At 38.1% G+C, this 18,044-nt stretch overlaps 1 protein-coding gene across 1 annotated transcript in view; it reads right to left on the reverse strand.

Annotated features, from left to right (window-relative positions):
* The window catches only part of unc5a (unc-5 netrin receptor A), a 242,190-nt gene extending 224,958 nt beyond the window's left edge, over positions 1-17,232 (reverse strand). Inside the window, exon 1 of the mRNA XM_079838885.1 lies at positions 16,728-17,232. Coding sequence (XP_079695011.1) covers positions 16,728-16,818 — 91 coding nt within the window. The 5' untranslated portion in view covers positions 16,819-17,232. The remainder of the gene's footprint in view (positions 1-16,727) is intronic.
* Between the last annotated feature and the right edge of the window lie 812 nt (positions 17,233-18,044).

Here is an 18,044-nt window from a genome sequence, read left to right on the forward strand (position 1 = left end):
GTTCCACAATCCTCAGAAATGTAATGATTAGCTCAGTATTTGTAGATCTAGATAAAATTACCAGGCAGGAGATAACAGGATTGAAGACAATCAGAGGTTTATATCGATGCCATCTAACACATTTAAAGACTTGGCTCTAATACAGTCTCAAATCTTACAAACCTCGTTGGCAAAATCTTATTTTGTAGCCAAAACCTTAATGGCTACTGATCTGGGGGAAACAAAACAAAAAAGCAAAACGGCATGCCATATTTCCTCTAATTGATGCTGTATACCTTTCATAAAATCACTGATATGATATTTTGGAAGCTGCTGCTTTCATAAAAAGTGGTCATTAATGAGAGCACAGAGTGGTTCAAGAAAAGAAAGAAAGCAAACTATCCTACATCTCTCTCCCGCTCTAGAAACACCATCTCCTCTAATGCATGAGGACAGCTAATGTATGGAATTGATTAGCTTAATAGAATCTGAAAGGTAAGATGTGCTTGTTAGACAGACTTAAACTTGTAGGTAAGAGAGAGGCCTATAGGGAATCGTAAATCATTTATAAAAATGACAGCGTTTGTGTTGTGTTTCGCTCCTGCTTGTTTCAGAGTCCAATTTTTAATTCCTTATCCTTTAAACCCAGAATAAATCTCTCACGTTTGGTTGAGACAAATCCTTTACTACCTTATAGTAAATCCAAATAGGAGAGTTGTTGAGGGTACAAAGTAGCCATGTAAATGACAAAAAGAGAAAAAGGAAGAAAAATAAGCAGAATTAATCAAGAATGTAATTTATCATCGCTGGCAGTGTGGTGTTTGGCCAAACAACAACACAACTCCTGAAGCAAATCAGTCATACCACACCTCTCAAAAATGTAATTTAGATTCTCCACATAAATATAAATTGTGGCTCTTTTTAATGAGGCGAAAACCCATAATGATGGCATTCTAAGTCTATAATAAGAAGTGATAAGAGCCTACTGGGTAAAAATCCAATGAAAAAAACTAAGAAAACTCTTACAAAAGAACAGAAGCAGAGAGTGCTACGCGGGTGTCTTTACGTAGCCACTGGTGCTCATTGAATAAACTGGAGGTAGAAATCAAATTATGAAAATGAAATTCTCCAAGGCACTCACTTGGTGAATTAAAAAGCCTTTAATTGTGGGCTAAATCATTAAAATCATTCTCAACTGGCTTGGCCATGGGACCCACATTTTCCTGTGGTCATATATATATATATATATATATATATATATATACTTAATGAAATTTGTAAAATAAAAACAATAATAAAAAATAAAAAAATCAAGCAAATTTATTTCATTAAAATTGTTGATATGCACACACACACACACTAATTGGTTAATATTAAAAATGGTTAATACAAAAAATGGTTAATACACAATACCAACATGAACTGTTAATGAAACATGAAAACTGCTCCTGATGAATAGAATGAACATCATACCTGCATGCAAATTCTTACACACGTTGTAACAGTTACATGATTTATTGGTAATTTCCTTTTATTTTATGGCATACTAATGGACAACGTAACGTTGCATGCTCGTAGTTTCTCTAGCGCTTTAAATATGAAGTGATATGCAGCACACGCTGGTAGTTAAGTTCACTGTTTTCTGAGGCAAGAGAGACTTTTTATTTCGTAACAAGCTACGAAAATAACGGCACTGACATATAGCCAGACAACATATCATCTGACCGCAAATAGGCCTACTGACTCGGGACAATTTTCTCAGGCACTCCGCGACCCACTCAGAACGGTCTTGCGAACCACCAGTTGAGAAACACTAGTCTACACAGCCTTCTTCAGGATCCTGAAGAAAGCAGGGTGTAGCCCAAATCAACCCCCATTGACCCCCAAATGTCACGCTAGCAAAAAAAAAAAAAAATTCTGACAACAATGGTATCATACATATAGCTCCTTTACCTGAAATTGCACAACTAATAACTAATACATTGATCTATTTCTATATAAAAAGGGGAATGGCTATTTTAACTGAAAGGTTTCATTCCAACAGCTACCACACTGAGTGCCAAGATTTCTAGAACAAGTAAACCATCTCCTCCTTATATTGTTTGATGTAGTGTCCGTTGAAAAGGCAGCCAAGTCTGCTTTTGAAATGGTTACACTTAAACCACATTAAAAACCTTAACACAATCTTTGAATAAGGCTGAATAAAGGCTTTTCACCATATGTCTATGCCAGCCAAACAGCTATAATAGAGTACATTTGTGAAGCACCAGTGAATCTCAAAGCTCTTTGTACTCTGGGTTAATTCATGAACGAGAGGCTGAGTTTGTTATCACCTGAGCTATACATAACCTGATTTGGCATCAAAACACCTCCTATCCGGAGTGTTTGACTATTTGGAGAAACGCATGCGTCTACATTCAACAGTGTGAGATTTATTGTAATGATTCAGTGGGGTGAAGCCGCATGCTTTCGGCTGGGTAATTAGCCGGCCTGAGCATTGAGACTGAGACAGTGCCAGGACACCTCTACTCTTCCCAGCACGGAGAAGTCTTGAGTAACCACAGTGAGTCAGGGAAAGAAGAAAGGAGATGATTCATAGAGCTCTCAATGAAGGCGCTTCTTCGCAGAAAGCAAGACAGAAATGTTTCTTACACCGGCACACAGTGAATGTCTGGGCTGAAATTTGAATTATTTTTTAAATAGCAGCAAACCACAATCCAAGGCTGCCTACTTAGGTCATTGTGGACTCCACAGATATTTTTAAACATCTCAGAGAAAAAGGACACATGTAAATAAATAACACAAAAATGAACATCCAGGCATTATCCCAATGTTTTTCTAAAAATGTATGCTATGTTTTTCCCCCATGACATACAATATGATATATTTTAAAGAAACTTAAGAGTTTTTACTGGTTCATAGCAATCACTACTGTCAAACTCTGAGGACAAAAAAAAAATCCAGTCAAAAAAAGTAGTCCATGTGACTTTTGTGCTAAATTCCACGTCGTCTGAAGCCATACAACAAATGTGTGAATTTCAGTTATTCACTAAAAATAGTTTTCTCTGCCGCAGCTCTAAAATGCTATTCCCGTGCAGGCTATTTTACTGTTCACAATAACTCTTGACTGAAGCACAGTGGTTATGGCAAACTCATGGTAGAATCTCAAGAAAATGTACTTCTGCCAAGACTTGTACACTCTAAAAAATGGTGTGCTAAAAACAGCCCAAGTTTGGTTGAAAATGGACAAACCCAGCAAATGGGTTGTTTTAACCCAGCAATTGTTTTTTTTAAGCAAACATTTAACCCAACTGCTGGGTTAAAACAACCCAATTGATGGGTTTGTCCATTTTCAACCCAAATTGGGCTGTTTTTAACCCAGCATTTTTTAGAGTGTATCATTTTAAAACTATATAATGGTAATACTAAAATTTAGAGTGAGGTCACAGAAGTCGGTGGTTGGCTTTATTTTTTTCCCCCAAAGCAAGAAGGTAAGATTTTAAGTGAATAACTTAAATTTCAGCCTGTTCTTGAAAAAAAACTGAAAAAAAAAAAAACTGCCATAATTTTACTATAAACATTAAATCTTGACTGACGCAAAGTGGCAAAAATTGTGGTCACCCAGACAAAATCATGGTAGAATCTCCAGAAAATAAGTAATTCCTGCCAAGAATTTTATCAATTTAAAACTACATAATGTCAATACTAAAATCCAGAGTGAAGTTACAGAAGTGGCTTCTTTTTTTTTGGCTTGCCAAGCTTTGGTAGAGTGTAACATTTTAACTTTACTCGTGTCTTCACTTTTGTGTCAAGAACAGAATTTCTGCATAATGAGTCATATGACCCACTTTCAAAGTGCTTTTATGGTGTTTTGTTTGTTATTTTTGGTGTTTGACATGGTCACTTTGACAGTTCAAAATTAAAATTTGGAATGACATTTAATACTTAAAGATTGACCCTGTTGAGGTTTGTTGTAAATAGTTTCACAAACCAAAAAAAATAAAAAATAAAAAACTTAACACATCTTGTGAATAGACCAAGGAATATTCAGGGTTAAATACAACTTAAAGCCACAATATGTATTTTTTCGCCGCTAGAGGTCACCTATTCAAAACAAAGGCATAGCTTGATAATGCTGCGATTAAACGCGGATTCATGGGAGATGTCTTCACCTCACAGCTCAGTTGGGGACACTAAATTTTTCAACTAAACATCGAAATAAATCTAATTAATAAACTAAATTAACCATTTAAACTAAATTACTGATCTAAAGCCCACACTGTCACTGTATGATAATTGAAATGAACTGATGACATCAGCGTTTTCTCCAGAATGGCTATACAGCTGAATAAAATTATGCTGCATTATTTTCCTGTTTAACACTGTAAAGCTGCTTTGAAACAATCTACTTTGTTAAAAACGCTATATAAATAAAGTTGACTTGACTTGACTTTTATTATGACACAGTCGCCACTTCCGCTTCTTCTGGTCATGTGTATGTGGGCTAATGCAGCGCTGTTTTATCATATTAGATACATTTGAGCGCATTGAAAATTATGTTCTAACGTTAAAAGGTTACCGTCTAAAAGGTTCTATGGCACCAAAAATGGTTCTTGGCTTCAGTGGTTCTTCAGCGGTTTTTCACTGGTGCTATACAGCACCTTAGTCAAAGAACCAGTGAAGAACCTCTGAGGAACCACTGAAGAACCACTGAAAAAACAAAATTGGTTCTATATAGCACTAAAAAAGGTTCCCCTATGATTACGAGCCAAGAACCATTTTTGGTGCCATATAGAACCTTTTTTTTTAGAGTGTATATATAACACTGTTCTAGTGGTTTTTGGATATTTTAACCCAAAAATCTTATACATATTGTGCCTTTAATGTCTAAGGACAGCATTTGTTGCATGGTGTCAATTACCGCAGCAATAATTTCAATGTAATGCACTTACTGGAAGCCTTGCAGGCAAGCTGACAGCGGCACAAATAAACGATTAAAATAAACATTAAGTTGTAAATAACCAGGAATATTCCTTTAAGGCTTTGAAGTTATTAAAACAGCAAAAATCCATTTACATTGGCAAACTCACTCACTTTCTCCAGTAGGCATTAATCATTATTAACACTGCATTTCTGCACTGCACTTAAATATTATAATTTAAAATGCGCTAAAGATGTATGACAATCACTTGAAGAGCAAGATGGCATGCTGTCCTCTAAGGACAGGATGTGACATAATGAAGAATTTGGCACTGTAGAGCCTTTTATTGCGGTGACATCATATCAAGGGTTACAAACGCCTCACATAAAGCTTAAAAGAGGTTCACTTCCGCTGTGAGAGCAGAAATTAACAGAAGGCCTTGTTAATTTATATGATCCAGCTCTCAAATCCTTTTGCCCCAAGAGACTCTTGCTGAACATGCAGTATCTCAGCAGGCCATTTTTGAAAATGTGTGTGATTTGCACTGAAAATTCATTCGATATGTTTGGCTTTGTTTAGAAGCCAAAAGAGGTAGTAGCTCTCAAATTGTGTTTAACCAGACTCCAGAGTTGAATCTGTAACAATATCTCACCGTTTTTCTTAACAGGTTTTCAAAAAAAAAAAAAAAATGTTGCTTGTATCCTCGCAGTGCTAAAAGACACCGCAAACGTCCTTCACTACCGCTCATTCAACATGCATGAGTACAAAACGCTAACCTGGGTTCATCCTTTTTTTTGTAAATGAACCAGAAAACATGTTTACGGCTGAAATAATACAATCAAAGTCCTTTTAGACTGCCACACACATGTATTTACAGTAAACACACGGTCTGACTGTCTCCATATGCCATTTCACAGAGGCACGAACAGTCAGGTCTCTAAAGAACGACTGTATGACTAATGAGCCCCCTGGGTCACTATAAACAAAGAGAAAGCGACGAGCGGACTACCTTTATAGGTCTTTGAAAAATACTGAAATCCTGTGCTTTCAGGGATTCAAAAAAAAGTATAGGCTTATATGAAAAAGCAAATGACACATTTACTGTATTCATTCAATTCCATAGGCTGCGCAAAGTCCCAGAATGAGCAATTCTGTCATGATTAATAACACAAGCATGAAGTCTTAAATCTATTTCAATGACTTCACAGCTCCTAATGTCCTTGCCAAGAAATGCTACTTCTGTCTCTCTCAAAATCTGAAATCTCGTCCGCTACAACGTCATTTCACACACAAACCGAGCTTAACGCAAGGGCTGGCATCATATTATTCTCAGTTTAAAGTAAAGGGAAGAAAATTAAATGTTTTACCCACACACTTTTCACAAGCTAGAGGCTGCTAATAAAAATGGCTGCCAAAGGAAGTAGTAAGCATGCTACTTTTGCCAACCCTGAGTTTTCCAAGTGAATATACTGTCATTACGAATGCTAGTGTGATGCTGACATCTACCCTCACAAAACATTTACCATGGTAGCTTCTGCCAAAATACCAGTTACTACTGTTATTGTTCAACGGATAATATTTTTTTGGACTACTGTACCATAAGTAAAATGTCCCCAATATCACTAAAGTGCCGATCACACGAAAACGCATATAAATAATACGAGTGTGCAATGTTGTGGAATGTATATGGTACGCAGTTTTTTGCATGCATATGACACGCACTTTATGGCGTATTATATAGGCACGAACTCCCCACCCCCCTCCTACCCAAGAGCGTGTCATATACACACCATAAAGTGTCACATCTGTTCTGTGTCTGGCACTCAGTGGGACTTTTATGTTGAAGTTTATCTGTGCATTGTCTCTGTGTTCTTTTCTGTGTCCTGTTTCCTGTGAAGGTTTTGTAGTTCTTGTAGTTTTTCAAGTTGATTAGCCTCCCCAGGTGTTTCCCATTCACCACACCCCTTGTTATCTCATTTAGCTAGTCTTCCCTGAGTGTATTTAAAGCCCATGTTTTCTGTGGTTCACTGTCGATCGTTCTTTGTTGTCAAGCAGGTGTATGTTGTTCCCTGTTCTCTGTTCCCTGTGTTTTCTTTTGTGGTTTTTCTCAGTGTTATTTTGTTCCTGATTTTTGATCTCTATTGTTTTTCGTCATTAAATTCTCCCTGCATTTGGATACTCATCTCTGCCTGCCGTCTTTGATTTCCTGACATAAAGTGCGTATCACATGCAAAAAACTGCGTACCATATGCATTCCACGACATTGCACACTCATACTATTGATACGCATTCTCATGTGATCGTGTTGCACTGAAATGTGTGTCATAAGAAGTCTTAGGCATGGTAAACAGCATCTTAATTAAATTTAAAAACAATTGAAATAATGCCCGGTTTCACGGAAAAGGCTTAAGCCTAGACCCAGACTAAAATGCATGTTTGAGCTGTTTTAACTGAAAGCAACTTGCCCTGACATATCTTAAAACATGTCAGTGCCATTGTTTTGTCTCAAAATGCACAATAGTAAATGTTTATAAAAGCTATTTAAAAGTCCTAATTGAACTAAGACCTAATCCTGGCTTAATCTAGCCCTGTCTAATAAAACAAAATTATAAAATTAGTATTCAGTGAACACTTCAAATAACATTCTCAAATGTTACATTTGTGACCAAATTCTATTTCGGTAATAAACACATTATTAAAATGATTGTTTCCCCTACTGCTAAACATGTTTGTCAAAACAAACAGAGCTATGAGACTATTAGTTTTGGCTATTGCTTCTTGATTCTGGCAAACAGCTGAGCGAGCTGACAGGAAACAATGCGGCACTGATTGTCATGACAACGACAAACTTTAATTTTATGCGACATCGCATTTTTACACAGTCTCTGGAGCTGGCACAAAAGACACTTTGTAAGAAGCATTAGATTATGTTTTATGTAGGCCTATCTGTTTATTGATGACAGTGGTGGCTAATGCCATATTTCCATAAATGTACTGCAAACAATAATTGTAGTATAGTGATAGATACAGTACTGTGGTTACCATGGCAAACTTAGAGTAGAGCTTCCAGAAAGGTAATTTCTTGAGAATTTGTATCATTTTAAACCACAAAATGTCAATACTGAAATATAGAGTGAGGTTACAGAAGTCAGCAAAGTGTAAAAATCAAATATTAAGATTTTAAATATTCTCCTTGTCCCTGAAAAGGGTGAGCAGATGTTTTGAGTTCCCTTGATGAGCGAGGGCTGAGCTGCGGCCAGTGTTGACTCAGTTGAATTGCCAGCCTGAGGCACAACCACATGGAATATGAACATAATGAGCAAAGGTCAAAAGGTCTTCTTCCCTGTCAACATCATCACTTCAAGAGGACACGTTTTGGCCACCTCTGAGCCAACCCGCCCTCAAATATCCTTGCTATTAGAGTTCATACCACCTCCAGCCTGCCTGAGGTACTTTGTATTGACTCGAGACATTCTCATACAAATCACACGCTAATGCTAAAGCACACATGCCAACATACTGTAGTTATAAGCCACATGGACATCTTTCGTACACAGCAAAGAAATTAACAACATTGTTTTCTTGAGAAAATGTCAGAAAATGCCATGGTGTCCCGAGGCATTCAGAGTGTTTCTAAAGACTGTTGTTGTGTTGCCAAAAATATCAATATTTTGATATGAAGCGATACTGAAATATCTGAAACTGCTCCGATACTCCTTTTCTGCAGTATCAATACACTGATATCAGTTGCGTCATCTACGACACCGAATTGACACTTGTCTCATTCGCTCCAGTTGAATAGTGCTTGTATTGCGCATCATTTTCTTCATTCCCGCAGGTTTCGCGCTCACACCAAAAGCGTGCACCATTGATCCATATAAGTGAAGGTACACAAAGCCGTCTCTCAAACAGCTTGCGAGTACCAAAGTGAGTTGTTTTTCATGGCTTATTTCTCTTAAATGGTCAAATACACACAATTTTACGTCAAGATTCCCGTCTTGGCGAGTATTCAGGTAAACACAGTCAGTTTTGGAACGTAAATAGTTGAGAGAAAGAAAGTGCATGTAGTGTAACCGTATATTGGATTTGTGCATAATCTCGTATCCCCGGTTTTTCTAAGGCATGTTTTTAAAAGCTACTAAAATGTCCTAATTTAACTAACTAATCCTGGCTTAATCTAAGCCCTGTCTGTGAAACCAGGCCTTAAAAGTCATGTTAACAAAAAACAGAACACAAAAAGAAAAAATTCACTCGCTGCTCTTGTAACTTTATTTTACTTTTTTAATACTTAATTTCTGTAGTGTTGCCTGAATCCTAGCCTACTGTTAGATCCACCTGAAAAAAACTTTAGCCATGTTTATTTAATTTGTCTCTTTATTCTATTTCTTTGTGCCATTTTTGAAATTTGTTTATTAGTTCATATTTTAATACTGACTATTACTTGTCTTTTTTGTACATTTAGTTAAGTTTCAAATTAATCCTCCCTGTGCTGTGTGTAAGCTATTGCAACAAAATTACCCAAATGATAAAAACTTCTGAGATAATAAAAATATCTGTATGACCGTATATGGCAGTTTGCCCTGTGGTATCAACAATGGTATCGAATATCGATATTTTTCAAGGTATCCCATCAAAGTTAGAAATAACAGTATCGTACAGTAACACTAGACTTTTGCTATGCAGTTGCTCAAATAGTTGATCACTTGCCCGAGTCTAAAGACCCCACCCTCTTTATGATATTCTAAAGACGAGGTGGTAAACATAACAGCAGTTCTATCACAAGTACTGTTATGTATCGCTTTAGTATAGATTTGTATGTCACAAATAGAACCATACAAAAATATGGAGAACTTATGTTTAAAAGTCTTAATTAAGAGACTTAAAATTAAGTCTGAAAACTAAATAAGGGCATGTAACAATGTAATTGATACAATCGCTATTTGAAGTGCCATGTTACTTTCAAAAGATGATTTGCTCCATTTTGACCACAATGTATCCAAACTATAAAGTTTTATGCTTCTGTTATAGAATATTTGCAACACACAGAAAATGATACTGTGTGGTTGAAAAGCTGTTTCACAAAACAACTGCTCTCTTTGGATCAGCGGCAGTGTCAACACAGATTTGAATGTTTGCTGTGATCGCATTTGTCAAAGATTTAAAAGACACAGCGAATCCTTGTCATTTAGGAAGGAGATTGCGTGGGTGTTTGAATCGAGATCGCGATCTTTTATCGATTAATAGAGCAGCTCTTTCCATAACCCTGAGCAATAGTAATAGAGATTAAGAGTTTAAACATTCTCGTATGATCAACCTCCTCTCCTTCCAAATGCAATAATCAAAGTTCACAAAGAAACCTCAGTCCCCTCTAATATCAATATCTCATATAGTGATCAAAAAGCTTTGCTTTAATACCCAGAAGTTTAATATGTTGAATCCCTGAAAAGCATGTTTGCCTTCATGATTATAAGCAAGCAGGTTTTGAATTGAGGTTAGCCAAGAACGGCAGACAATTTTGCACTTCAAACTCACAGAACTCGGGGGTCAAACAAGTACATTAAGCTCCACAAAACTCATCCAGATCAGCCGTATGTGAAAGAGACAGGCTGAACTCGAGAGTTTCATTAGCCTTGAAGTGGGCAAAATATCAATATGATGCACTGTCATTCCTTTTGATGCTGGACCCGTTATGCAGTTCAAAAGAAAGCTCCGCCTTTACTTGTATTATGGGCTGGCTGAGTGTTCAATCTACATCACGGAAGTAGTCAAGACAACGCTCCCTCGTGGAAGCCCTCTGGAAGTCTCGTGTGCTGCACGGTGCATACAAATAACAAAGCTCTGGAAGCAACTTGGACAAACTTAAAAGCTACAAAAGGGCCCAGAGGACGTGCATAAAGGCGGGGATTGAGCACCTCCATGTTTAACTCTAGTCTGTCGTTGATTGATGGCCAATTAAACAGTTAGAGAGTTATTGATCACAGGAGAATGAAGAGCATCCCCAAACAACCTTAAATATGCTGGGTGATGAACCACAGATGGGCTGAGAGCAAGCGGAGCGCCACAGCAAATTTTTCATGTTTATGCTTGCCGTCGCCACCGAACAAACCCTATGGAGTAATAACAGTTGGGGGGAAAAAATTACCCGCTTTTGTTACATTACTATTGTGGGATGAGGCGAAGTGCTCAGGTCTATTGAGTATTCAAGCAGATGGTTTATCATTAAAGCAGACAGATCTTACTTAGATCTTGCAGTCTGCGAAGTCAAGCCAATAGCACCTTGGGAAATGCACTCTTATCTCTTCGGGGAGGGGCATTCACCCAAGGCTTTCATAGACTCTATTGCTCACAATGTGCTGAGAAGCAGTGCCTGCACATTAAATGCATCTGCTCTCAAGGTCAACAGTACTCCAGCTTTCTCTGGCCACTGACAGCACCTCAGGGAAGAACACGATTAGTCTCTCTGGTGACAGCGCTGATCTTTGGTTCCTCCTGCTGACCGTATCCTTTCTGAAGGGCGTCGCCACTATTGCAGGAAGAAGCAGGTGCTGGAGCCCAGAATGGGCCCAAAGGGGTCTAGAATACCTGGAGAATGCATCCGTTAGCATTCACATTCATTTCAAAGGACTCTTTCGCATTTGAGTTTCTAAGAAGTGGAAGTCATCATAGTTGAGAAAACTACTTCAACAAATATAATTTTTGCTTATTAGTGTGCACTGGCACTTTTGGTGCGCATCTGGGTTCTATTGACGTCAGAGTTCGGTTCATTTGGATGATGTAAACGCTGTTTTCAGAGATCGGGTGCACACCTGCGAACCGTACCCAAGTCTGAATAAAAAGGTGGTCTGGGCAGGGTATGGCTCATGTGAACTTCGGTATGGTTCATTGCTGATACGAACACAATCCTAAAATCGCGGAAGAGAACCGTTATTGATGACGTACGATTTGATAAAACTGTGTGTTTGTTTACGTTGTCACTCACTTTCCTGACAAGCGTGACTGACGCGCTCCAAGCAGAGAGAATGTGGGCTTCTGCAGAAATGGATTCCTCCATTCTTTAGAACATTTGCAGTACATTAGCAGCAGATAATGCTGACACTTTGAAAATGAAACCAAAGGTTCAAAAAGAAAAATGTAAAAATTAGGTAACCAATGCTATGTCGTTGTTACCAAGCAACAAAGTGCTGTTTTGATAATGAAAATGTACCGCGGTTTGGACGTGAACACAATCCAGGAGGAGGGGGAACAATCGAACTCTGGTTCAGAACAGGCAATCGAAACAAGTGTGAAAGCCCCCATAGAAACACTAGTCTAAATTACTAGTTTTCTGTCATTTAATGCAACACAAGGCAATACAACTCAAAGTATATTGGTATAAATGTACTTTTTTTTCTTCTAAATAATATATATATATATATACAATGTTAATAACTGTGGAAAAGCGTCATCACAGTCTGTGAAAAGGATCCATGGTAGCTGCATTTGTTTTCAAATCTCTGCTATCCTGCCCTGTGATGAAAGACAGCAGACAGACATTTCACACATTTTAAGACCTTGCAAAATTAAATACAGCACTAGTAAACATCTACTATAGTATAATGAAATATTAGCAATATACCGTCGATGTTGCTTGCCAAAAAGTATTTTCATAATAGATGGCTGTCTATAGAAAAAGATGCCTTTTGCAGCAGAGGATAACTAAATGCTAACCAGCCAAACTTTGAACCCTTGGATAATACAAAGCCCATTTCAAGGAGTTAAAGGCACCCAAAACCCCACCCCACCCTTTTAACAGCGGCCTACAAGTGCTTAAATGAAGCGAAAGGGCACATTTCCAAGATCTGATGCAGTCTGATGGGAGACTTCCCCCACCCCAAAGGTTCGTGTCACACTTTCTCATGTTCTCTGCCTCGCCTTTCCTTCTACATTTGCATTTGACACTTATGGAGAAGACATATATAGCACCGCAAGATAAGAAAAGACCACATTTGTCATCAAATGGAGCATGCTCTTGGATTATGGAAAGCCAGCTGCTGTTGACTTACACTGTTTGCCTTTTCCTCATCTCTGTTACACTATTTCATGCCTCTCCATTCATCAAATTCAAATACGGTTATACATATATTATATACAGTTTATTATACACTGTGTAAGTGTTAGAAATATACCCTCCATTTCAAAAAAAATAAAAAAACCTGAACATGTTAGGATTGTTGTGAAATTGAAATGTGGCCGCCGTTGAGTGAAACGAAACAACAAAAAGGATTTAATTATGTTCTGCTTCGGAGCGCTTGCCACGATTTTAAAATTACACTGTTCTCAGACATGAATCTGGTCAAATCTTTTTTATTTTTCTCTGAAATACTCTATTGCTTGAATCTTTTGGTTCTTGTACATCACGAAAAGTCATTGGTCAGGATCAAAACGCCCGTCATAACAGCAAAGTCGTCTCTTTACTGCATCGTTTGACTTTACAGCTTACAAGTAAAAGGGCAAAATCTTTTTCCTCATTTCACTTTCCTTTTTAGACATGCACATCATAAAAACACAGTTCAAATACCGTATATAGTGAAAATCTGGTATGGTTTAGTTCAAGGACTAAATAACATTCAACTTAAAATATTCAAGTTGAAATGACTTGAACTTAGCAACAAAACAAAAAAAAGATGAGGACACCAAATTGCAATAATCCAAATGACGACACAAAATTTACATATCTGGGATCTGAGGGACCTTTGAGAAGCTTCTTACGCACATAAGAAAGCCTCTGAGTCTCACTGCACCCCAGAACCCAACCCTTTCAGTGAACAACCAAGCACACTCACAGTAGTGCCAAAAATCTCGGAAACAAGCCCACCACAAAATCCCCTGTCTCTTTCTCACACAAACAGCAAAAACAGCACACCCATTACATCTCTCCTTTTCCAAAGAGCTGGGAACAAACAAGAAAGCATACTTTACTGCGAGTTATGTTGATTGCATGACTGATTCCTGTACTTTCAGAGTATGCACTGAATTTGAAGCAGCTGAAGTATGTTCTGTATGCATGAATATGGTCCTGTATATACACTTTCCGCCAACGTCGTTGATGGCAGATGAAAAAAACAATGCTAAATACAGATAAGAAAATGCAATAAACTATGCAATCATGCTTAATTAGGATAGCAAATTAAACGTGGGCTTATCAACATTTAAAATTGAGAAAGCCTCCATTTCTTTTGTTGTCGAAAAAAAGCATATCAATAATTTTGCATATCATTAACAGCATGTATACAGTATGCATTTTATTATAATTTTAAAAAAAAAACTGATTTCAAGGATATTTTGGTTTACTTTCTACAATAAATAATTTTGGTACTGTATTGGGCCAACATAAAATCCTGAAGCAAGACCACTAACACAGGCTAAAGTATAAAACACACACACACACCGCACAAATAATGTGCTGATTCCTTTTGTCTACAGACTGTCGGCTCAACGGTAGCTGATCTCCCTGAAGGCAGCACATTGTTCAGGGAAGAGCTCTGTTCTGTCTCTTGTGTTCTCTCTGATGAAGACTGACAGGGCGACCTTTATTTTTGACCGGATTATGTTTCAGGGGAAAGACAAGTTGGCTTTTTTTTATTTATATATATATATATATATATATATAAATATAATAGGAAAATGCACCATCAGCATGTTTCTCCCTGGCGAGAGCACCTTGTGTGATCTTCTGGTGATCTTTGGACTAACAATGTCTGCGAGCACACGTGCTTCCATTATTTCCCCTCCATCCAATTTACATTTCCTCATCTTTACAAGACCGGAGAACGAGAAAGTTCTTGTCTGATCTTTTTTTTATTTTTCATTCGGAGGCGAAGCCGGATAAGTGTCCTTGACAAATTAAACAGAGCATGCGAAGATGGTGGGAATTTAGGGCATTTTTCATGGCGATCTGCTGAAAAAAAAAAAGCTTTATTTGAAAGGAATGTTTGAAAAGCCTCATAAATGCCACCATATTTATATGATTCTCTATATTTACCTCGTCTTTGACTTGGTGCAAAATCCCTTCTTAATTCGTGTTCCTCATTAAGTGTTTCCTAAAGCAAGACTAAGAGGGCTAACTTGTTAAAAGTCGCTTTATGTCCACAGCGGAGAAGGGGCAAAACAATGCTATCTGAGTGCGAAATGTTGACGGTGCTCTGAGGATGCTCATCAGCGGTTCCCTGCTGGGTTCTATGGTGATGATTACTCGAAGACCTCCAGAAGCGCAATCCAACTTTCCCACAGTCATGTTTCCCACAGCCAAGACCTTGCTTTCTTTTACTCTCTTGACACCGTGTAATACAAATCTCGGCAAGCCCAAACTGGTCCATGCAAACAGATTGTGGGAAGACTAGGTCAGTGTTTCCCAACCTTTTTCATTTAATGGTCCTCCACAGCAGTAAGGCTCAAGCACCCCTTCATCCATACAAAATGCAACCCAAAATAAGTTATTTTAAACTGATATTATGCTGAATTGCATTTATATAAATAAAACGGTTATTAAACTCATGTATAGCTACAAGAAAATCAAATATGCACTATTTTTAATTTATAAACATCCTTGAATTTCTGTTTTATAGGTGTAGTAAAGAGAAAAAAAAAGAGTCCCCCTGGGCTGCACGCACCCCTGGCTGGAAAAAACTGCACTAGATGTACTGTACTAATTATGTCCAGGCATAGACAACAGGTTAATGTGCTATTTGACGTTATTATAATATGCAACCGTCTTTGTTTCATTCCCTTTTCAGTATGAATGTGCACAAAATCAATGTCAACACAGTAAACAAAGGTTTGTGCCCATTAAAAGATGCAACGAATTAATCTTGATATGCATATCCACACTGATTCTTGTGTAGAAACACATAAGCCGGGCATATTAGAAATGCTCTGGTCTTAATGTTTGTTGTAGGAGTAGTAACAAAGAGTGATTTGAGCAACCTGACAATGTGCATTTTGCTGGCTTTGCAAATAAACATATTAAAACAAGTGTTCATTATGAACGTATTGATTTAGAATGTTTAATGATTATTACATCTTTAAACATTAAGTAAATCTGTACTTCTTCCTTTGTAGAGCTAGAATGGGTAGCTAACCAAGTGCAAAATGTGTGATGGGAGGAGAGCACGATTATTTGTGCACGTTCCTTTCCACTGAGCTGACCGCGACTGCACGTTTTACCTCTTTTTATATATCTGCACACAACCAAATATGCCCTGCAACGTTCAATGACCGTCGGAGCTCACTGTACTCCGTAAAGCTGTCAGAAACACTGCCAATGCAGCAAGAACGGATGAATGTCGGCGCGTGGAAATGTGCGCGTGTCGAGTGCTCCATTCAAGCTGACGCTCACAGAAATGTAACGCGCAATACAAGGTGCAATATTCAACAATATTTATCTGTTTAAAGCCTATGGTATGCATTCCTGGTCATTTTTTAATCAAATAAACCTTTGGTTATGTGTATACATATTCGTTAGAAAGGTGATGTCTCGCTCGCGCCGTGAGTCTCGTGCTCGCAGGAACATGTCAATCAAACTTACAGCACGTTCAAGTTATTGACTAGGTTCTTCTTCACGTCTGCTTCTGCGCGTGTTCTGGTTATTAAAAGTAGCAATAATATCGCAACTTGTGTCCAATTACATTCGCATGCAAATGAACACCGTGAAATATTATATTGGGTTGTTATTCGAGAAACCACATCACAAAAGGAGCCCGCTGCTGTGTGTAGAGGCAATTACGCCCTGCTTACACATGGCTTTTACAGTCAAAACTGAAAGATACGTTTAAACATTAATACAACTCACCAATGAAGGTAAATCCGGACGAAAACAAGCAGATCCATGTGAGTACAAGCCCGGATCTCCAGCGGACAAAGGGACCCAGGTGTAACGGCATCTTTCTCACCTTCTCGTTCAAGTTTAAGTCAGTGATATCAACTGAATGAGCTGCGAGGAGTATCTGCTTTATGGCTGGGTTTAGTTTTTGTAATATTACACCGATTAGAGCATTTAGAAGTCCTTTTTTTCAACACGTATCCTCTTCCTGTACCATGGCCATCAGTGCGTCTTCGTTGCTCAGAGACAGCAGCGCATCACAGGTGTGGTAAATAAAGACGCCACTCTAATTCTTCAGCTCACTCGCGCACATACACACTCCAGACGTGTGAAGAGAGAAAGAGAGAGAGGGAGAGAGCAAACGTCCTCACTCTTCGTCTTCTCACTCTCCGCTGCAGAATACTTGCTCCGGTAAAGAGAACGGTGGATATTGGCTTCAGCGCGCGAACATCTGCTGCTACAGCAATGCAGGAGTGAGGATACGCGCTGTATAGAGCAGTGAGGGAGCAAAACCCGGAGCGGAGTCCGGCCCCTTTATTGGAACGGAGCGCGGAGACCTTTGGATACGACGCGCCATGTAAGCGAACAAGTGAATAAAAGCGCCTTTATTTTTTAAATAACAGCTCGAGACCGGGGCTCTTTTTCAGGGTAGGTTTGTTTTATAGCATTTAGTCGTGGGTACAAAAAAAGCTACTTAAAGATAAAAAATAAAGCTAAAAAGTCCACATTGACTTTGTGTAAACAGGGGCGCATGTTGTCACACTACTGTATGTGCTTGTCACTATGCAGCTTGATACTATTCAAGGCTTGTAAGCTCAACAGTATAACCAGAAAATTCATAAAATAGCTCAAATTTAAGAAGGATGCTGGCCAGCAAAAATGTTAAATCAGCGTTTTGGCCAACAGCATTTTGCTGTAGATGTATAATATTGAAAACATCCTATAATATTTAAAACTAGTTGTGTGACATCAAACCTAAATAGTTACTTGCATACAGCCCTTGTGATAACTTCCCTAAGTTTACAGGATATTATCCCCTCAAATGCAAAACCATGAACATAAAAACATAACTTTGTCACTTCATGATACACACACACACACACATTAAAGGGGTGGTAAAACGCATTCTTTCGAAGGCTTGATTGTGTTTGTGGGGTGCACTGTAACATGTGTTCATGCTTCGTTTAAAAAAAAAAAAAGCATTATTTTTCATATATTTCACCTTTATTCTACACTGCTCTGTCCCTCCTTGTAAAAACGGTCTGATGGTTTCCGGGTTGTATGAAG

This window comes from Gobio gobio (genome assembly GCF_949357685.1).
Source record: "Gobio gobio genome assembly, chromosome: 16".
In the NCBI taxonomy this organism is placed as follows: domain Eukaryota; kingdom Metazoa; phylum Chordata; class Actinopteri; order Cypriniformes; family Gobionidae; genus Gobio; species Gobio gobio.